The following is a 23,618-nucleotide window of genomic DNA, read 5'->3' as shown; positions in this document are numbered from 1 at the left end:
TATTTTTAGAGCACATTCATTAGTCCAATTGGTTCCCAAGTCCAACAAAGTTAGCCTATCTACCCAACTAACACAATTGGCTGTGTAGCACTGTACTGTAATAGGTTTATAATACTTTTCACACAAATGAAAACGTTTTTAATCTTACAGTACCTTGAAAAAGTACAGTAGTACAGTGCAACAATTGGCATACAGGGGCTGGAATCAAGTGAACAGGAAAGAAGAGTTACTGACTGCAGGATGGAGAGGAGGTGGGAGACAGTAGAGCTGAAGGACTGTCAGCAATAGCTGCATGCCTGACGTTGATGGAACAAGTGTACATTCACATCTTTCAACGTTTGCAACTTGAAGGTTCGGATGTCAGGGACTTACTGTAATGGGGCCAAATCACTGAGGGTTTTATAAGCATCTGCAGGGTTTCTAGCTTTTGCTTTAAGTGCAGTGGGAAGTCAACAGAGGGATTTTAGAAAAAAAAATTAGTGAATCTGACTTGCATCATATCACACTGGCTGATATGTTAAGATCCAATTTGGAGAGAGGCAACAAATATAGAAGCAAGGAAACCAGTTAGAAAGTTTTCACAGTAATTGAAGAGGAAGCTGATGGCTGGGCTCAGGATGCAAGCAGTGAAGGTGGCGAAAAGTGGTCAGATTCTGAATATATTTTAAAGGTACAGCCCACAGAATCTCCTAGATAGACTGGATGTGGGTGTCAGAAAAAGACTGACATCAAAGTGACTCAAAGTCTGTTAGGCTGAGCTAACACAAGGATAGACCTACCATTAAACAAATCGGGAACACTTGAGTAGCAGTTTTACGGGGAAGATCAGGAATTCAGTTCGGATGTTCTGCATCTGAGACATCTTTCAGACACAGAAGGGAAGATGCCACTGTCTGGCTGCAGGTATCCATTTGGGAGTTAGTGGGGTCCAGGGGACATTTAAAGCCATGAACCTTGTTAAGAAGCAGCTCAAAGACTGAAGTGTGGGTCATTTCAACACTAAGAGATTGGGGCGGGTGTGTGTGCTTTGTTGCTCAGTCGTGTCTGACTTTTTGTGACCCCACGGACTGCAGCCCGAGAGGCTCCTCTGTCCATGGGGATTCTCCAAGCAAGAATACCCTCCTCCAGGGGATCTTTCCAACCCAGAGGTCAAACCCAGGTCTCCCGCATTGCAGGTGGATTCTTTACTGTCTGAGCCACTGGGGCAGGGTGGGGTAGGAAAAAAATCAAGAAGTCTGAGAAAAACTGACCAGTGGGGTTATGTGGAGGTGAAGTGAGGGTGATTCAAGAAAATCAAGTATTGATGGGAGGATGGAGTGATCCACTGCATCAAATTCAGTCAAGTACGATGAGAATGAGAACGAACCTCTCAACTTAGCAATGTGAAGGCAAAATCTGATAATAGGCATTTTGGTGGCATGATGGGGATGAAAGTCTGTCTGGAGTGACTTAGAAATACTGAGGGAGGATGTGGAGACAGTGAATATCCATTCCTCTTCTGAAGTGATGACTGTAAATGAGGACAGAGAAATGAAGGAGTAGCTTGAGGGGCAGGGAGAGTTGAGAGAAATGTATATTTCCAGATATATTTGTTTTTAATGGGAGAAATAACTACATGTTTGAGTGCTAGTGGGAATGATGTAGTAATGAATCCAGACAGAAAAATTGATGATGACGGAAAGGGGAGAATTTGTCTTGAATTGTCCTCAAGGAAAGGAAAGGGGATGGAAACTAGTACATAACCCAAATGGTTGGCCTTGAATAGAAGTATCAGGAGGGAAGATGGTATATTAGTAGAAATGTTAGGAGGTGGTAGATGCAGTTGCATTTATACATCATCATATATTAAACATATCAAATATCTCTGCATCCTTAAATGACTCTGATCTCTATTCTAGTTTTCATTTCCCTTGAAGAACCACATTGTTGTAATTACTTTAGCTTTAGAGTATATTTTAATATTGTGAAGTCCAAGTGCCCTCTTACTGTTTGATTCCAAAATTACATTGGTGTTGTTGAAAATATACTCTTCCAGAAAACTTTAGAATCACTGGATCAAGTTAAAATATAACTCCTCTTGAAATTCAGACTTAGAGTTAAATTTGTTTATTAGATTTTGGAGTTTTGATGCATTTAGAATAGTCTTCACTTCTAGGAACACATTAAGGATTGTGGACTTATTTTATAAGAGTTCTCTCTAAGGTTACCTTGAATATGTACACAGGTTGTTAATAAATGACATGCTTAGCTTCAGTTCAATTCAGTTGCTAAGTCATGTTCGACTCTTTGCGACCCCATGAACAACAGGCCTCCCTGTCCATCACCAACTCCCAGGGTCCACCCAAACCCATGTCCATCGAGTTGATGATGCCATCCAACCATCTCATCCTCTGTCGTCCCCTTCTCCTCCTGCCCTCAATCTTTCCCAGAGATGTTTTAAAAGGACACAAATAGTCATTTGTTGGTGGGCTAATTTATAAACTGTCAAAATCCCCAGGATACCCAAGTCAAATGACAAGCCAGAGACACTCAGGAGAGTACGGAGCTCTAGCAAATATCCTGTATACTGTGGAGCAGGATGAGGAGATGCTTCTTGGAAAGGCAGGATGAGGCAACACTGATGAGGAAAAATTGATCAAAAAAAATTAACATGAATAAACAATTTCAGCTCCTCTTGAACCCTGGCACATGTTCATATAGACGTGATTATCTTTCCACTTTGCTGTGACTGAATCTAGGTGTATAAAGTAAGTAGCTCAAATGGTGTCACCGACTTGATAGACATGAGTTTGAGCAAACTCTGGGAGTTGTTGATGGGCAGGGAATCCTGGCATGCTACTGTCCATGGGGTCGCAAAGAGTCAGACATGACTGAGCAACTGAAGTGAGAAACTAGAAACCTCTGTTCTACAGGACATACGTTTTTTAGGTTTTATATAGCATTTTCTGCCAGGGGTCTTACAGACAGAAAAGTCTCTTCCAAAAGGATGTCATTTATACAACTCGAAATCTCTTTCTTCCTTTAGCATACAGCTCTGTCCAGAGATGAGTGAGAATAAGCTGCTCATGTTTGACGATCTATTTCTCAGCTGGCCTGGAGCCTGTGTACTCAAGAGACAAGCAGAGAGCGCTGGGATGCCTGAAAATAGACACGGAGTCCTGAGAGTTGTGGGCCCACAGAGAAACACAGGCCTGTAGTTAAAAATAAATGTTTCCTTAATGTACAGCATCAGAAAATTATCATTTTTGCTTTGGCTATACATTTAGAGAGTTTACATAGTTTGGATAAGCCAATTAATCTTACTCTTCACAACAAAATTTTATCTTCATGGAATTCCGTATTTGGAATTTTAAGTAAGTGGGAAAATACAAGTTGATGGGAAACTTCCCAGAAACACACTAAATGATGCGATTTCCTCTTGTTTTTAGACGGTAAGTTGTGTCCAACTGTTTTGTGACCCCATGGACCGTAGCCCACCAGGCTCCTCTGTCCATGGGATTTCCCAGGCAAGAATACTGAAGTGAGTTGCCATTTCCTCCTCCAGTGATCTTTCTGCCCCAGAGATTAAACTCACGTCTCTTGAATTGGCAGGCAAATTCTTTACCACTGAGTCACCAGGGAAGCCCAAATGATGCTATACCAGCAATTAAACATCAATTTTAAAACTTAAATTTGAGAAGGCAAGTTTTCAATTAAAAAAATGTAAAGTGACTGATAGCCTAAGTTCATGCTATAGATACTATTACATGATTCAAAGAGAAGAATAACTGTAACAAGAAGGCAACGTGAAGTTCACTAGCTTGCACATCAGGAAGTGAATTTCTTTATAATTTTGGACAGAATGAGAAAATTTTATCAATGACGGAAAATGCAGAGAGGACCACAAGTGATGATAATCATTCATCTTAAGTTGGTCATTGGGTGAATCGGACCAAGATACCCATTGAGAAGATTAAAGTTTGGAGAACATGAGATGGAGACAAAAAGAAGAATTTGATAGCTGACACCTTCCGAAACTCACAACGCAGTACGAGGTGGACAAAATTAGCAGAATGCTTTATCCTCTTACATAAACAGGACTATTTTATGGCTTTATCCTCTTACATAAACAGGACTATTTTATGGCAGAAATACTTAGAGAAAATCTCTGAAATTCAGGGAGTACTATAGATATCGTCTTTTAAAAAAATCTTCCATATAAAAATATGGCTTGATACCATAGACACATTAAATAGCTTAGGTACAAAAGGATTTTTCTTTTACAATTATTATGAGACACTTTTCCCAAAATATTTAATTTGCAGAAATTCCATTGGCATGTCCTTATGTCATGAAAAAGCTATTGTGAAAACTGAGGCATAATTACCAACAAAGAACACAAATACACAGAGGGATTTAATGTCCTAAGGTCAGGAAGCAACAGTTAGAACTGGACATGGAACAGACTGCTTCCAAATAGGAAAAGGAGTACGTCAAGGCTGTATACTGTCGCCCTGCTTATTTAACTTATATGCAGAGTACATCATGAGAAACGCTGGGCTGGAGGAAGCACAAGCTGGAATCAAGATTGCTGCGAGAAGTATCAATAACCCCAGATATGCAGATGATACCACCCTGATGGCAGAAAGTGAAGAGGAATTAAAAAGCCTCTTGATGAACGTGAAAGAGGAGAGTGAAAAGGTTAGCTTAAAACTCAACATTCAGAAATCTAAGTTCATGGTATCCAGTCCCATCACTTCATGGCAAATAGATGGAGAAACAGTGGAAACAGTGGCTGACTTTATTTTTGGGGGCTTTAAAATCACTGCAGATGGTGATTGCAGCCATGAAATTAAAAGACACTTACCCCTTGGAAGGAAAGTTATGACCAATCTAGATAGCATATTGAAAAGCAGAGACATTACTTTGCCAACAAAGTCCGTCTAGTCAAGGCTATGGTTCTTCCAGTAGTCATGATGGTCAGAGAGGCCTGGTGTGCTGTGGTCCATGAGGTCGCAAAGGCGGACATGACTGAGTGACTGAACTGAACTGAACTGAACTGAAGGGCTAGATATGTAAATGAAGAACCTGCTTTAATCAACTGAGATAACACAGATCTGTTCAATTGCTTAGTTGTGTCCGAATCTTTGTGACCCTATGGACTACAGCATGCCAGGCATCCCTGTCCATTATCAACTCCCAAAGCTTACTCAATCTCATGTCCATTGAGTCGGTGATGCCATCCAACCATCTTATCCTCTGTCGTTCCCTTCTCTTCCCGCCTTCAATCTTTCCCAGCATCAGGGTTTTTTCCAATGAGTCAGTTTTTCACATCATGTGGCCAAAGTATTGGAGTTTCAGCTTCAGCATCAGTCTTCCCAATGAATATTCAGGACTGATTTCCTTTAGGATGGACTGGCTGGATTTCCTTGCAGTCCAAGGGACCCTTAAGAGTCTTCTCCAACACCACAATTCAAAAGCAGCAATTCTTGGGCACTCAGCTTTCTTTATAGTCCAACTCTCATATCCATACATGACCACTGGAAGAACCATAGCTTTGACTAGACGGACCTTTGTTGGCAAAGTAATGTCTCTGCTTTTCAACATGCTGTCTAAGTTGGTCATAACTTTTCTTCCAAGGAGCAAGTGTCTTTTAATTTCATGGCTGCAGTCACCATCTGCAGTGATTTTGGAGCCCAAAAAATAAAGTCTCACTGTTTCCATTGCTTCCTCATCTATTTCCCATGAAGTGATGGGACCAGATGCCATGATCTTGGTTTTCTGAATGTTGAGTTTTAAGCCAACTTTTTCACTCTCCTCTTTCACTTTCATCAAGAGGCTCTTTAGCTCTTCTTCGCTTTCTGCCATCAGGGTGGTATTATCTGCATATCTGAGGTTATTGCTATTTCTCCTAGCAATCTTGATTCCAGTTTGTGCTTCATCCAGTCCAGTATTTCTCATGATGTACTCTGTATAAGTTAAATGAGCAGGGTGACAATATACAGCCCTGAAGTACTCCTTTCCCAATTTGGAAGCAGTCTGTTGTTCCATGTCCAGTTCTAACTGTTGCTTCTTGATCTGCATACAGATTTCTCAGGAGGCATGTCTTGGAGGGCACAAACAGAACCTTGTTTGCACCAGGACCCAGGAGAAAGGAGTAGTGACCCCACAAGAGACTGACCCAGACTTGCCCGTGAGTATCCAGGAGTCTCTGGCAGAGGTGTGGCTCGGAGGAGGCCTGCTGCAGGGTTGGGGGCATTGAGTGCAGCAGTTCATGCATGGGACCTTTTGAAGGAAGCCTTCATATCTTCATTACTTCCACCATAGTTTGGCCTCAGGTCAAATAATAGGGAGGGAACACAACCCCACCCATCAACAGAAAATGGGATTAAAGATTTACTGAGCATGGCACCCCCTATCAGAAGAAGACCCAATTTCCCCGTTAGTCAATCTTTCCCATCAGGAAACTTCCATAAGCCTTTTGTCCTTCTCCATCAGAGGGCACACAGAATGAAAAGCACAATCACAAAAAACCAGCCAATCTGATCACATAGACCACAGCCTTGTCCAACTCAATGAAACTATGAGCCATGCCATGTAGGGCTACCCTAGACGGAGAGGTCAGGGTGGAGAGTTCTGACAGAATGTGGCCCACTGGAGAAGGGAATGGCAAACCACTTCAGTATTCTTGCCTTGAGAACCCCATGAACAGCATGAAAAGACAAAAAGACAGGACACTGAAAGGTGAACTCCCCAGGTTGGTAGGTGTCCAATATGCTACCGGAAATCAGTGGAAAAATAACTCCAGAAAGAATGAAAAGATGGAGCCAAAGCAAAAACAACACCCAGTTGTGGATGTGACTGATGATGGAAGTAAAGTCTGATGCTGTAAAGAGCAATACTGCATAGGAACCTGGAATGTTAGGTCCATGAATCAAGGCAAATTGGAAGTGGTCAAACAGGAGATGGCAAGAGTGAACGTCTACATTCTAGGAATCAGCGAACTAAAATAGACTGGAATGGGAGAATTTAACTCAGATGCCCACTGTATCTACTACCCATGGAAAAGAAATGCAAAAAAAGCAAAATGGCTGCCTGGGGAGGCCTTATAAGTAGCTGTGAAAAGAAGAGAAGCGAAAAGCAAAGGAGAAAAGGAAAGATACAAGCATCTGAAGGCAGAGTTCCAAAGAATAGCAAGAAAAGAAAGCCTTCCTCAGCGATCAATGCAAAGAAATAGAGGAAAACAACAGAATGGGAAAGACTAGAGATCTCTTCAAGAAAATTAGAGATACCAAGGGAACATTTCATGCGAAGATGGGCTCGATAAAGGACAGAAATGCTATGGACCTAACAGAAGCAGAAGACATTAAGAAGAGGTGGCAAGAATACACAGAAGAACTATACAAAAAATATCTTCACGACCCAGATAATCACAATGGTGTGATCACTGACCTAGAGCCAGACATCCTGAAATGTGAAGTCAAGTGGGCCTTAGAAAGCATCACTACAAACAAAGCTATTGGAGTTGATGTAATTCCAGTTGAGCTATTTCAAATCCTGAAAGATGATGCTGTGAAAGTGCTGCACTCAATATGCCAGCAAATTTGGAAAACTCAGCAGTGGCCACAGGACTGGAAAAGTTCAGTTTTCATTCCAATCCCAAAGAAAGGCAATGCCAAAGAATGCTCAAACTACCGCACAATTGCACTCATCTCACATGTTAGTAAAGTAATGCTCAAAATTCTCTGAGCCAGGCTTCAGCAATATGTGAACCGTGAACTTCCTGATGTTCAAGCTGGTTTTAGAAAAGGCAGGGGAACCAGAAATCAAATTGCCAACATCCACTGGGTCATGGAAAAAGCAAGAGAGTTCCAGAAAAACATCTATTTCTGCTGTATTGACTATACCAAAGCCTTTGACTGTGTGGATCACAATAAACTGTGGAAAATTCTTCAAGAGATGGGAATACCAGACCACCTGACCTGCCTCTTGAGAAATCTGTATGCAGGTCAGGAAGCAAGAGTTAGAACTGGACATGGAACAACAGACTGGTTCCAAATAGGAAAAGGAGTACGTCAAGGCTGTATATTGTCACCCTGCTTATTTCACTTCTATGCAGAGTACATCATGAGAAATGCTGGGCTGGAAGAAGCACAAGATGGAATCAAGATTACTGGGAGAAATATCAATAACCTCAGATATGCAGATGACACCACCCTTATGGCAGAAAGTGAAGAGGAACTCAAAAGCCTCTTGATGAAAGTGAAAGTGGAAAGTGAAAAAGTGGGCTTAAAGCTCAACATTCAGAAAATGAAGATCATGGCATCCGGTCCCATCACTTCATGGGAAATAGATGGGGAAACAGTGGAAACAGTGTCAGACTTTATTTCTTGGGGCTCCAAAATCACTGCAGATGGTGACTGCAGCCATGAAATTAAAAGACGCTTACTCCTTGGAAGGACAGTTATGACCAAACTAGATAGCATATTCAAAAGCAGAGACATTACTTTGACAACAATGGTCCGTCTAGTCAAGGCTATGGTTTTTCCTGTGGTCATGTATGGATGTGAGAGTTGGACTGTGAAGAAGGCTGAGCGCCGAAGAATTGATGCTTTTGAACTGTGGTGTTGGAGAAGAGTCTTGAGAGTCTCTTGGACTGCAAGGAGATCCAACCAGTCCATTCTGAAGGAGATCAGCCCTGGGATTTCTTGGGAAGGAATGATGCTAAAGCTGAAACTCCAGTACTTTGGCCACCTCATGCGAAGAGTTGACTCATTGGAAAAGACTCTGATGCTGGGAGGGATTGGGGGCAGGAGGAGAAGGGGACAACAGAGGATGAGATGGCTGGATGGCATCACTGACTCGATGGACATGAGTCTGAGTGAACTCCGGGAGTTGGTGATGGACAGGGAGGCCTGGCGTGCTGCAATTCATGGGGTTGCAAAGAGTTGGACATGACTGAGCGACTGAACTGAACTGAACTGTGGGCAAGCATCCCTTAGAAGAAATGGAGGAGCCTTCACAGTCAACAAGAGAGTCTGAAATGCAGTACTTGGATGCAATCTCAAAAATGACAGAATGATCTCTGTTCGTTTCTAAGGCAAACCATTCTATATCATGGTAATTCAAGTCTATGCCCCAACCAGTAATGCTGAAAAAGCTGAATTTGAATGGTTCTATGAAGACCTACAAGACCTTTTAGAACTAACCCCCCAAAAAGATGTCATTTTCATTATAGGGGACTGGAATGCAAAAGTACAAAGTCAAGAAATTACTGGAGTAGCAGGCAAATGTGTCCTTGCAGTAGAGAATGAAGCAGCACAAAGGCTAATAGAGTTTTGCCAAGAGAACGCACTGGTCATAGCAAACACCCTCTTCCAACAACACAAGAGAAGACTCTACACATGGACATCACCAGACGGTCAATACCGAAATCAGATTGACTATATTCTTTGCAGCCAAAGATGGAGAAGCTCTATACAGTCAGCAAAAACAACACCTGGAGCTGACTGTGGCTCAGATCATGAACTTGTTATTGCCAAATTCAGATTTAAATTGAAGAAAGTAGGGAAACCACTAGACCATTCAGGTATGACCTAAATCAAATCCCTTACGATTATACAGTGGAAGTGCAAATAGATTCAAGGATTTTAGATCTGATAGACAGAGTGCCTGAAGAACTATGGATGGAGGATTTTGACACTGTACAGGAGGCAGGGATCAAGACCAGCCCTAAGAAAAAGGAATGCAAAAAGGCAAAATGGTTGTCTGAGGAGGCCTTACAAATAGCTGTGAAAAGAAGAGAACCGAAAGGCAAAGGAGAAAAGGAAAGATATACCCATTTGAATGCAGAGTTCCAAAAAACAGCAAGGAGAGGTAAGAAAGCCTTCCTCAGTGATCAGTGCAAAGAAATAGAGGAAAACAATAGACTGGAAAGACTAGAGATCTCTTCAAGAAAATTAGAGATACCAAGGGAACATTTCATGCAAAGATGGGCTCAATAAAGGACAGAAATGCTATGGACCTAACAGAAGCAGAAGATATTAAGAAGAGGTAGCGAGAATACACAGAATCATGATGGTGTGATCACTCACCTAGAACCAGACATCCTGGAATGTAAAGTCAAGTGGGCCTTAGGAAGCATCACGACCAACAAAGCTAGTGGAGGTGATGGAATTTCAGCTGAGCTATTTCAAATTCTAAGAGATGATGCTGTGAAAGTGCCAGGAAATTATGTGCCACTCAATATGCCAGCAAGTTAGGAAAACTCAGCAGTGGCCACAGGACTGGAAAAGGTCAGTTTTCATTACAATCCCAAAGAAAGGCAATGCCAAAGAATGCTCAAACTACCGCACAGTTGCACTCATCTCACACTCTAGTAAAGTAATGCTCAAAATTCTCCAAGCCAGGCTTCAGCAATACATGAACTGTGAACTTCCAGATGTTCAAGCTGGATTTAGAAAAGGCAGAGGAACCAGAGATCAAATTGCCAACATCGGTGGATTATCGAAAAAGCAAGAGAGCTCCAGAATAACATCTACTTCTGCTTTACTGACTATGCCAAAGCCTTTGACTGTGTGGATCACAACAAACTGTGGAGATAACAGAATGCGTCATAGAAAACAATGGCCTGGAAAGCAGTGGTTTGGTTTCCTATCTTTTATGACCTTACAAAGTCATTTAAACTTCCCTGTCTCTGTTTCTCCTTTGTAAAGGATAACCTTAATCTAGACAATCTGAAATCTCCCCAATCTATGCTTTCGTTTTGCTTATGGGTGAATTTTCAAATTCAAAGTAAGCTATTTTTATACTTACATACAAAGTGTTACACTTTTCATCTGAAAGTAGTCATTAAAAAAAATCTTCAGTAACCTGTGATATTCATACCAAAAAATTTCACCCTGTAATTGCACATGATATTCCAAATTTGGTTTCAGTTAACAGTTTCATTTAAAGCAATTTTCCAACTATACCCCTATCATTCATACAAATAATTTTTCTATTTTCTACCTCCTTGTTGAAACTATCGTTAAAACAAGAAAACTGCAACACACAAGAAAGACTTCCTTCAATACTAGAATTTCCAGTGATTTGAGATTACAGAAGTACAAAAATGTCTGGAACATACACTGTTTTTGTTACTTAAATTTCAGTATGATGCTTCCAAATGTGGCCCAGGTTAGGGACTAAGTTTACCTTCTCTTGAAGAAAGGGAACCCACATGCAGTCCACCAGTTCCTGGCGATACTGTTGTGTAAAGGATCCAACATAAGACACGTATGCTGCCGTAAGGAGAACATCTCCACAGAGCGTCTTCTCTTGCGCTTCGAAGGATTTAATAGACTGGCCCCAGCGAATCTTCTCTGACTGAAATATAAGATGATTCTGATGTAACTGCAAAGTGAAGAGCAACTCAAGAAACATTGAATGTAATTGCCTTATACCTCGGTTTAAGTCTAGGGCACCTGCACAGCCTGGAGGAGGGAGAGAACATGACTGGGGGGCATAACGATGCTGACCACTCAGTCACGTGAACCCATTATTACGAAGGCGCTCTCATTCTCCCGTCAGTGAAGTTTATGGTAATGCGACATTAGATCTTTAACATCTCCTTTTTGTTGGATGCCCTAACTCTTCAGTTAGGCTTGAGGTCCTTCTTAAAAGGCTGACGGTCACTCTCTTGTTCCTCTACAAGTACAGGACCAAGAGCTGTGGCCAAGCCTGAGTGATGTTAGGATTTTTATGGCAGCTTGGCTGTTCACCATCATTTTTGCTTTTCAGCAATGGTACTATACCTCCCTCAGCAAACATCGTCTTAAACATACCAGCCATGGGCGGGTTATAGAAAAAGGAAGGTGACAAACACTGCTGCTGCTACTGCTGCTAAGTCACTTCAGTCGTGTCCGACTCTGTGCGACCCCATAGACGGCAGCCCACCAGGCTCCCCCGTCCCTGGGATTCTCCAGGCAAGAACACTGGAGTGGATTGCCATTTCCTTCTCCAATGCATGAAAGGGAAAAGTGAAAGTGAAGTCGCTCAGTCATGTCCGACTCTTCTCGACCCCATGGACTGCAGCCCACCAGGCTCCTCCATCCATGGGATTTTCCAGGCAAGAGTACTGGAGTGGGGTGCCATTGCCTTCTCAGGAAAAACACTAGTTATGTTAATTATTTAAAACATAAAGCTTAAAAGAGCCATCTTACTAGAATTCTATTAATTAAAGATCAGTGCTGGTAGTTACTAAATGTGGGTTCTTTCTGCAATATAATTACTCAATCAGTGGAAGAGCTTACAGCCCATGTAAAAAGATGGAAACCAGAAGGATGTCACTAGCTTTGAAGACCGTATGCTCAAAGGATGCTGTTCAGCTCCTTCTATCTACATGACTAGACATTGAAAATCTGATTTCCAGGTTAAGTATGTAGAGCCCTTAATATTGGATTTGAATAAAACTGTAATAAATACCTATGGATTGACTGAACTGCAGGACACTTCACTAATTCATTTGGTTTCAGTGCATGCTAAAATTTAATACCACATTCTAAGCATATGTAAATTAATAGCAACTGGAGAAATAAAACCAGCAAAATGTTGGTAAAAACAATGAAGAACCCTGTGGAAGAATTCAGCTTTACTCATGAAAGAGGGGAGACCACAGAAAGCAAAAATAATGTATGTCAGAGAAAATTGCAATACTAGCTCCCTGCAAGCCATCACAATACCCTTGGCACTGAGGTAATGAAAGTAGCAGGTGACAATGCTTATGAAATCTATTTTAAGATAGTCTGCTTTGCTCGATAAAGATCACTCCAAGTTAGCTCTATAATTAAACACTAGGCAACTTCAACTCCCTTGCCTTCTTTATAGAATTCATTACTTTCTTCCTCAGCTATAGATAATATATCCATTAATTTTGAAGAAGAATCTCTCATTTGCCTTCCCTCCAACTTTGTTGTCTTTGGTTAGTAAATGATAAACAATAAAGGGCACCCACCTCATTCTCCAAAACAGCTTTGAAACTTGAAGATTTACTAAACGTAGACTTATCGGCGATTGAAATCGTCAATAATTTCACTATACCACCCACGCAACATAAATCATTACTGACACTGGCTAACAAGGGTTTAAGAATTGGAACATGTCCTGTAATAAATTTCTAGACAGTTAAAAATCACTATAATTTTATTCTAATGCATTATAGATTGCCTGTAATGTCATCCTGGCTGGGGTGACCCATTTCTAATTTTGAACAGCTGTTAGCTCTGGAGTTAGTTAATGATTAAATATAAATTGCCTGATTTATTAGTCTGAATGGTTGAGACTATAGCTTCCAGGTCAATGCTATATAGACAAAATCATCAGTCTTGGTGTTTTTCAGAAGTTAACTGTCTCCTGTTCTAGTCAGAAAGAATTTATCCTCAAAGGAAAAGGTCTGACATCTTCAATTAATCTTTTAAAAATATACGTATATACATACTTATATGTATTTTTTGTTAGTTAACATTATTCAGGCATTTTCCTTTCCTTTTCTAAATCATAATCTAAATTATCATGAATAAATAAAGCCTTTGGAAGACACTGCTGTGTGCTAGAGATACAAGGTAGCAAGATCCAAGGCCTGTTTTTCCCTTGTTAAAACTTTCATACATTCTCTACCTCAAGTAAGTCTAATTACCTGGCAGTCCTCTTTTCCATAGGTACCTTATAAATGGTAAACCCTTCACCCTGCCTAAATCTTACCACTTCAAATGGAAGCAGGTATAAACTCTACTAGGAGCTTGCATAATTTCTCAACAGATCTAATAAAAGTGAATCTTCAAAGGGCTCCAGAATTTTTTTTCAACACAGGAGTTCTTCCCAAACTCACCCATTCACTCATTCAACAAATATCTATTGGTGCCTCCAGGGACTACTCTATATGTTTGGGATCAAGCAGTGCAGGAGACAAATGCAGTTTCCTTCTTTTGAGAGCTCACAGTCTAGGTAGGGGGAAAAGACCACAAAAAAAGTATGTATGTTCACACATGCATGTGTACGAGTGTGTGTGTCATATGATGATACATACTATGAAAAAATAGTAAAGCAGAGGAAACAAAAACATCTATAGAGTGCTATGGCTGATTCTTGATGGTTGACAGAAAACCACAAAATTCTGTAAAGCAATTATCCTTCAATTAAAAAATAAAGTGGCAAAAAAAAAAAAGATCTATAGAGTGGTATGTGCATGCATGTGTGTATTTGTGTGTGTGTGTGTGCACGCATGTGTATAAGGGGCAAGGCACATGCTTTTTAACAAAGGGAGGTCAGAGAATACCAGGTAATAAGGAGAACTTCTGGCAGATACCTGAAGGAAGTATGGGACCCAGTAATATCATTGCCTGGAAAAGTGTCAGCCACATGGAGGAAGGAGGCAAAGGCTGTGGGGTAGGAGAGAGACTGGCAGGGTGAGGAAGAGCGAGCTGCTGGTGAGGATGGAGCAGAGCAGAAGGTGGCACAGTGGAGGACAGAGAGATCCAGGGGCCAGATCACGGAGGGTCCTGCAGGCCTGGACTATATTTTGAGTGAGACAACTAGTTATTGGAGAATTCTGAGAGAGCGGTAACATGAGCGGACTTAGTTTTTCTAACAACACTACCTTGAGGGTAGTGGTGGAGGCTAGCGCGATGCTCCGGGGGGAGATGCTGGAGGCCTGGCCCAGGGTGGAGAGGTGAAGGGGCTGAGAGTGCTCGGATTCTGAATGGACTCTGAGGGGCAAGCCAGGACAGAATGCTGCTGCACTGAATATGGGTGTGAGGAAGCAGCAGTAAGTCAAGGGGGATTCTAGAGCTTTAGGCCATACAACTAGAAGACAAGACCAGCAGTTATTGAGACTGAACAGAGAGAGTGGATCTAGCAGAATGAAGAGTGAGTTTACATATAATGAACTATGAGTTTCAGAGGGATAATGGGTTTAAATTTGTAGTAAATTTAAATTAGATTGTTAAAAGCCTACTTATAAGAAATTAGGCCAGCCTCAGCCATCCTAACTTATATTTCTCTCTCCTTTCTTGGTGAGAGAACTCTGATTCTGAAAAGACTGTTACTGTGTCCAGTACCCTGGGATGAACTGGCTGAGTCAATTATGATGACTCCATTTCCCATGTTCCTGCCTTCTTTGCATCTGTCCGTGGTCACTCTAGTTCTGGCTAAACAAACAAGTGCTTTAGGTAAGTCTGCTTAAGGGGTTGCCCTGAGCAGAAAACTTGATTTTGTTATAAAAGGAGAAAAATCTGGCTGCTACAGAGTCCTCTCTCCTGCCTGAACCTGAAGGAGCAGCATCCATCTGGCACATGGCTATAAAATGTATAAGCGTGAACAGACATGTGCTCTGGCAGCAGCAGAAGGCTGCAGACAAGTCAGGGGTCCGACCACTCATTCCCTGAAATGACACTGATAATGGGCTACCTCTGCAATTTTTTTTAATCTGTGAAAAATAAACTCCTTTTTGTTTAAGCCACTGTGAAGCAACTTTTCTATCGCCTTCAGCTAAACGCATGTCTAGTAGTGTAAGTCTATATTTTTAGGTAGCACTTAAAAATAAGAGCTTTGAGATTCACATATCATGAAATTCACCCTTTCAAGTCTTCAGTTGAGTGGGTTTTAATATATCCACATATTCGTGCCATCATCCCCAATAATTTGAGAAGGTTTCTCTCACACAACAGAGAAGCTCATACCCATCAGCAGGCACTCACAAGTTCCTGCCCCCTTGTCCAGTATAAATGATTCTTATTCCCCTTTTTGTTGCTGATTCCATGTTTAGTCAGTCATTGTTGAGAGCAAATAAGGATAAAATCCCCAAAAGCTGATTCTTAATATTTTGGTTAGAATTCTGGAAGAAAAGGTTAACTCACCTCCAGCTCCCTCACAAGTCGGTTGGCTAGTTCAATAGTTTTGTTAGTTTGGTTCACCTCTTCTTGACAGCGAACTTTCTCAGCTATGGCCTTTTCAAATGAATCTGTGAGTCTGCTCAGATTTCGATCCAAATCCTTTAAAGAAAAAAAAAAGAAGAGTCAAAATTAACTTCTGAGCCACTTTTAGGTAAAAAGCAAACATTACAATCATCTTAAAACACCTGTTACCTTAAGGTAAATGAAACAAACGTCCTTCCCTCCTTTGCCCCTTGAGAATACATACGTTTTGGGAGAAGATGAAAGGTTGGTGATAATAAATGCATCAGGGCAACCACGCATCTTCCTCTCTTCCTCCCACACTAGGCAGAGTGCAGACAGCTACCTGGGCAAGTGGACGTGCCCTGCTGACTCAAATACACTCTGAGTGTCCAGTTCCCTCACACGTGCCTAAGCCTCAGCTTCCCTATATTAATGATGAAGGTCATCTTTCTGTTCTCTCTGCTGACTTCTCTTTCCACTTTTCATTGGTCCATAATTCAGGCAATGAAGAAGAGTGTTAATTATTGAGCCCCTTTAGATCTCAGCACCCTGGCCTGGCTTGGCCAACCGGATTTTCTCTTCTGGAAACTTGGGATTGCAAACCTGAGGCATGCCACTGTCTTCAGCATTATAAGATCTGGGAAGATGTGTGTATTTGGGAGGGCTTCATTTAGAGAGGGACCATCTTTCACCAGGGGCACAGGAAAGCAGGAGAAACCAGTCCAGAGAAAGAGAAAGAATGAAAAGGTAGCAAGGGGAGAAGTCACATGGCCCTAAACACATTCTTCACAGCTTCCCACTTCCTGGATCCTGTTCCTCCAGAGACCAAGTCACACAGTTTTTTTTCCCTCAGAGTGCCATGAGTATTCCTGGTCTCCATTTTGGCTTAAGGTTTCCTAAGGGGGTTTCTATTTTGTACAGCTAAAGGAGCCTCGACTAAGGGAGCAAATACTTGGGAGACTCTTTACTATAGCATCTTGCTACCTAAAAGTTCTAATAATCCTAAATGAGATTTTTAACACTGTGCTTATAAATATGTGCAAAATTCCAAGAGACTTTAATAAGCAAATTTGTAGAACATACCCTATTTATAGAGAGTGTCAATATTTGTCTATGACTCAATTATTATATTATTATTTTAACTTATATCATTGAAGTAGTACTTCTTTAAAAAAGTATATGTCATATTTAAGATTTACATATGAAATAATGCCAAATTTGTGAGAAATGGTGGAGATATAGCACATCTTCAGTTAGAAACCATGTTAAAATAAATAATATCTAGAGGTATATTTTATTAAAAGTACTTATGTTTTTATAGGGCTTCCCAGGTGGCACAGTGGGTTCCCTGAGAGCTCAGTTAGTAAAGAATACCCCTCCAATGCAGGAGACCCTGGTTTGATTCCTGGGTTGGGAAGATCCAGTGGAGAAGGGATAGGCTACCCACTCCAGTATTCTTGGGTTTCCCTTGTGGCTCAGCTGGTAAAGAATCTTCCTGCAGTGTGGGAGACCTGGGCTTGATCGGGTTGGGAAGATCCCCTGGAGAAGGGAAAGGCTACCCATCCAGTATTCTGGCCTCGAGAATTCCCTGGACTGTATAGTCCATGGGGTTGCAAAGAGTTGGACACGACTGAGCAACTTTCACTTTTCACTTTCAGGTGGCACAGTGGTAAAGAACCCTCCTGTCAATGCAGGAGACACAAGAGGCACAGGTTCAATCAGGAAGATCCCCTGGAGGAGGAAATGGCAACCCACTCTAGTATTCTTGCCACTAAAATCCTATGGACAGAGGAGCCTGGCAGGCTACATTCCATGGGGTCACAAGAGTTGGACAAGACTGTGTGTGCACATAAGTACAAACACACACATACAGTGCATGGTTTTATAAAATATAGAAGCTGATCTTAGCTCTGGTATCAGAACCTGAGTTCATATCTGGATTCTGCTATCAGCTAAGCAGCCTCAAGGTGGACTGTGTACTTAAGCTCTCTACGCCTCAGTTTCATTAGTTGTACACAACTGAAGCGACTTAGCATGCATGCATGCATCATCTGAAAAATGAAATAATGTCATCCATTCCATAGGGTTGACCTAGGTATACACAGACCTAACAGAAGAAGAGACTAAGAAGACATGGCAGAAATACACAGAACTATACAAAAAAGGTCTTAATGACCCAGATAACCATGATGGTGTGGTCACTCACCTAGAGCCAGACATCCTGGTGTGCAAAGTCAAGTGGGCCTTAGGAAGGATTACTACAAACAAAGCTAATGGAATTCGTGGAATTCCAGCTGAGCTATTTAAAATCCTAAAAGATGATGCTGTTAATTTGGAAAACTTAGCAGTGGCCACGGACTTGGAAAAGGTCAGTTTTCATTCCAATCCCAAAGAAGGCCAATGCCAAAGAATGTTCATACTACTGCACAATTGCACTCATTTCACATGTTGGCAAGGTAATGCTGAAAATCCTTCAAACTAGGCTTCAACAGTTATGTGAACCAAGAACTTTCAGATGTACAAGCTGGATTTAGAAAAGGCAGAGAAACCAGAGATCAAATTGTCAACATCCACTGGATCACAGAAAAAGCAAGGGAATTCCAGAAAAACATCTACTTCTGTTTCATTGACTATGCTAAAGCCTTAGACTGTGTAGATCACAACAAACTGTGGAAAATTCTTAAAGAGATAGGGATACCAGACCACCTGACCTGCCTCCTGAGAAACAGCTATGCAGGTTAAGAAGCAACAGTTAGAACTGAATGTGCAACAACGGACTGCTTCAAAATTGGGAAGGGAGTGCGTCAAGGCTGTATATCGTCATTCTCCTTATTTAATGTAAATGCAGAGTACATCATGCAAAATGCTGGGGTGGATGAAGCACAAGCTGGAATCAAGATTGCTGGGAGAAATATCAATAACCTCAGATATGCAGATGACACCACACTTATGGCAGAAAGTGAATAGGAACTAAAGAACCTCCTGATGAAAGTGAAAGAGGAGAGTGAAAAAGCCGGGATAAAACTGCATTCAAAAAACTAAGATCATGGCATCCAGTGCCTTCACTTCATGGCAAATAGATGGGGAAACCATGGAAATAGTGACAGACTTTATTTTCTTGGGCTCCAAAATCACTGTGGATGCTAACTTCAGCCATGAAATTAAAAGATGCTTGCTCCTTGGAAGAAAAGCTATGACAAACCTAGAAGCCCTAATAAAAAGCAGAGATATTACCTTGCTGACAAAGTCAAAGCTATGGTTTATAGTCAGAGCTATGGTTTTTCCAGTAGTCATGTATGGATGTAAGAGTTGGACCATAAAGAAGGCTGAGCACTGAAGAATTGATGCTTTCAAACTATGGTCCTGGAGAAGACTTTTGAGAGTCCCTTGGACTGCAAGGAGATCAAACCAGTCAATCCGAAAGAAAATAAACTCTGAATATTCATTGGAAGGACTGATGCTGAAGCTCCAATACTTTGCCACCTGATGCAAAGAGCCAACTCATCGGAAAAGACTCTGATGCTGGGAAAGATTGAGGGTAGGAGGAGCAGGGGGCAACAGAGGCGACGAGATGGTTGGATGGCATCACTGACTCAATAGACATGAGTTTAAACAAACTCTAGGAGACAGTGAAGGACAGGGAAGCCTGGCATGCTGCAGTTCATGGGGTCACAGAGTCAGATAGGACTGAACGACTCATCAGCAATAATTTACATACCTAAGATATAAGCTGATATACCTTTTCCTTTTGTAAAGCTGGGTGGGGACTGGGTATTGGGAGACCATGGGCTCCTGCATTTGGTTTCTCTGCCTCTCATGAAGAGGTTCTGACAGCTCTTGCTCTGGACTATCTTCCGCAAGATATCTGCAGAGCATGTAGGCTTCGGAAATAGAGCCAGTGTTTCTCACAGGGCATGGACAGAAGTACTCCTGTGCAAGAGTACTAAAGATGTGTTTCTCTGTGGGACAAAAGTTGGGCAGATTTACTTGCAGCTTTCTTTATAGGGGGTGTTTCCTAAGCTTGGGATATTTCAGCTATGACACAAAACTGTGAACTGCCTCAGCTGACCCACTGTGCGTCACGGCCATGGGGATTGGGGAATTGAGGCCCACATGAGGCTCATGCTGCTCGCTGTGCTGTGGGCAATGAAGCCCTCCGCTCTCTGACCCACTCAGCCCATACCCCACATCTTCTGCCCAGCATCTGTGAAACAGCGGTGGGTAACCTGTCAGCCTGTGCGCTGGGTAGAATCTTGGTTGCTTCACAGTTCCAGACAGGCCCTGGCCTTTCAGGTTCTAGAAATAAATGGGAGGTGGGGGAAGGACTTAGTCTGAAGACCCCAGCCCACCAGACACCCTGAAACCGGTGTTCTCCAGCTGAAGTGTGTACCAGAACCACCCGGAGGGTTTGATCAAACCCAAATTCCTGAACTCCCTGCCAGGGTTGGTCTTTCAGTGGATCTGAGAGTCTGGACCTCTAAGGAGTTCCCAGGTGACACAGATGCTTCTGTGGTCGAGAGAACACACTCTGAGAACCATTTCCCTAAAGAGACGAGTTTGCACATTTTCATGGCCATCCTTAGATCCTGTATGTTTCAAAGACAGGATGGCCTAAGCGGGTTTGTTTTGTTTTTTTTTCCCCACTCAGGCTTCAATATGAGGCCATCTTTTAGTCTGAAATTAGAGATAAAGACTTTGAAAGAACAAATATACAAAGTCTAATACTAGTTAATGAATAAATTTCCTAAATGCTGGTAGACACAGCCCTGCTTTTCTAGGCGAGACGGCAACAGAAGGCATAGATGAGGAGGCGGGAAAGGCCACGAGAGAGAAGGAAACAGAGGCTGAAGGAGATGAAAGCAAAGCTGGCAAAAATTATCACAACACCTGGGCTCAAACCTTGACTTGACTCTGTACCGACAGACAGAAACTATGCAGTTTGTCTTTGACTGTGGCCTGACCAGTCTTCACAGAGAATTGTTTTTTACTTCAAATTTCCTACAAAGGACATTCTCCCATACAACCACAATATGACCATAAAAACCAAGACATTACTGACACAGTACTACCATCTAATTGAATGTTGGTAGAAACAGCAGACCAAGATTCTGCTGCATTAATAGCTACTCTCTGGAAATCCACTCTTGATAGGGGGATAGAACAGACCAACTTCCATAAAGACATTGTGACTGTTATTTTCCTCTGTGTCTGGAAACTTAGATTTGCAGTTAATTGATATACGAACCTCTGCTTCTACTGCAGGTCTTTGAAAACAATCAAGGTAAGCAGTTTTTTTCAGCTCATTGCAGGCTGTACCCAAAAGAGGGCTAATTCCATAAGCATCCGATCAGATCAGATCAGTCGCTCAGTCGTGTCTGACTCTTTGTGACCCCATGAATCACAGCACACCAGGCCTCCCTGTCCATCACCAACTCCGGGAGTTCACTGAGACTCACGTCCATCGAGTCAGTGATGCCATCCACAAGCATAGAAAGTCTCAACTTTAGAACTGGTAAGATAGTAAGGATTCTGCCTGCAATGCAGGAGAACTGGGTTCGATGCCTGGGTTGGGAAGATTGCCTGGAGAAGGGAATGGCTACCGTCTCTAGTATTCTTGCCTGGAGAATCCCATGGACAGAGGAGCCTGGCAGGCTACAGATCATAGAGTTGCAAAGAGTCAGACACGACTGAGCAACTAACACTTTTACTTTCATGGTTGTCTTGAGCATTCTTGTTACTTTTCCATGAACATTAACTTGCTTCTAAAAATTACATAAAGCCATTAATAATAGATGGCCACGTTCTTCTAAAGGTTTTAGTCACATTGACAGTGAGAGCACTGACCAATAAATGAAGTTAAATTTAATAAAATGAATATGTTTTTTCTAAATCTGTCTAAATCAGCTACTGTTGTTGATAACAGTGTCCCCACATATAATCAAGCCAAGTTCAAGTCCTGTTCTATAGGAAGCTGGGCCTGGCTGCCTGCCCACTGTGGGCACCACAGTCCAGATTCAGTGATCCCTGAGTTCACCTGCTCAGAGACCCATGGTAGGATTTCCTCCAAGATGGGAGCATTCTCCTTCAGGTCTTCCCTCAACGCTTTCTGCTCCTAGAGATCATCTCTAGCCAAATTAAGCTAAAGAGAATCTCCTAAAAATGGGGGAGCTCTTTCAATGAAAGGAAAGGCACAGAATCACACGCAGGCTCCTAGGAGCTCTAGAGAGACTTGGGGGCAGGAACGAAATACTTGAAAGCTTCCTCTGGACACTGTCCTACCATATGTGGACTTTATTGTCAGTCTCATCCTCTGGCTACTGATTTGATTCTAGAGATTGGGGGAGTCAAACTGGCAAAGCTTGGATCACATAACCAGGCTTCAGTTAGGACAGAAGAAGGTACCCCTGATCGAAGTCCTACTTGAGTGTATCCAATGGGGAAAGGTAATTCTCCAAAGATAAACCAGTCTGTTACCACCCAAAGAAGGTAGATTAGATGCTGGTAGCCAAAATACATCACAGATGCCCACCTTGAGAATTAGCTGTTATTCACAAAGTGACAGTTAAGAAACTGAAGCTCTGAGGATTTCCTAGGTGGCCAGGGTTACCCAGCCTTGCCACTCTGACTGAACCACTCCAAGCTACCATGTCAGGCACCTCCAGCTCATCATCTCTATTCTGTATGTGTCCCTCCACCGCCATGTCATCAGCAGCCTTGAATGCATGGACTTGTCAAGTCTACCAACTGCTGTTTCTTGTCTCTACTGTAGCTTCTCCCGCCTTAGCTGAGGCCCTCGTAGGACTCACAGCGGCACTTGTAACTTGTCTTTCTGCAGCTAGCCTCTTCTCTTCCCAGCTTCCATTCAGTTGATGAAAAGTGACCATGTCATTTTAACCTATTAAAATCTTTCAAAGTCTCAATACCAAGGTCAGGTAAGATTTAAATTCTGCAGCATGAAAGGCAGAGAAGGTTTTTGCAACTTCATCTTTCATTCCTTCCTACTATTCCTAACTGTCCCGCAGACACTCACATTAGGGTTCTGGCCTACTAGGACTCATGAAGTCTACCAACTGCTTCTTCCCTCTTTTCTTCACTTTTTTTTTTTTTTTTTAAATCACAAACACCTCTCCTGATCTTATTATCCTTGGTGACTCCCAAGTAATTTTTGCAGCTCATATCAAATACACCTTCAATATGAAACTTTCCCTAATTTCTCTAGGCTCTTCTACGACGCTCCTATTGCATTCTGGATATAGTCACACATATACTTGTAGCACCAAACGACACTTGTAGAGATACTTGTAGAGATACTTGTAGAGATAGTCAAGGTGATAATATTTACAGTTAGCATTTTCAAATCACATACTATATGCCAGGCACCATGCTAAATTCTCATTATGAATTACTCTCAAAAATGAGATAAAAATCCAAAAATTGGATAAAAATCTTCATGATCTACCTAAGTAAATGCTATTACAGACCAATTTCTCAGATGAGAAAAAAGAGGCTCAGAGAGGTTAACTAACATGTGCTGGGTGAAACAGTAAATAGTGGAGTCTGGATGTAAATCCAGGCACTTTGATTCCAGAATCCTTGCTTTAAATCCCTGAATGCTACCCTCTTTCTACTGCCAGACCATGGAAATTCCTTAAGTGCAGAAATCACGAAAAGTTCCCTTTTCTAGCTCAGTCAGCATCGAGCAGACAA

The 23,618-nt window shown here is 41.9% G+C and overlaps 1 protein-coding gene across 1 annotated transcript in view; it reads right to left on the bottom strand.

Moving 5' to 3' along the window:
- DNAH11 (dynein axonemal heavy chain 11) overlaps nucleotides 1-23,618 on the bottom strand; it is a 368,614-nt gene that overhangs the window by 96,554 nt on the left and 248,442 nt on the right. Inside the window, exons 62-63 of the mRNA XM_070787580.1 lie at nucleotides 15,873-16,007; nucleotides 11,176-11,346 (exon numbers count right to left, since the gene is read on the bottom strand). Of these exons, the coding sequence (XP_070643681.1) occupies nucleotides 11,176-11,346; nucleotides 15,873-16,007 (306 nt within the window). The remainder of the gene's footprint in view (nucleotides 1-11,175; nucleotides 11,347-15,872; nucleotides 16,008-23,618) is intronic.

This window comes from Bos indicus, chromosome 4, assembly GCF_029378745.1.
Source record: "Bos indicus isolate NIAB-ARS_2022 breed Sahiwal x Tharparkar chromosome 4, NIAB-ARS_B.indTharparkar_mat_pri_1.0, whole genome shotgun sequence".
In the NCBI taxonomy this organism is placed as follows: domain Eukaryota; kingdom Metazoa; phylum Chordata; class Mammalia; order Artiodactyla; family Bovidae; genus Bos; species Bos indicus.
This window is presented reverse-complemented; position numbering and strand designations above follow the sequence as displayed.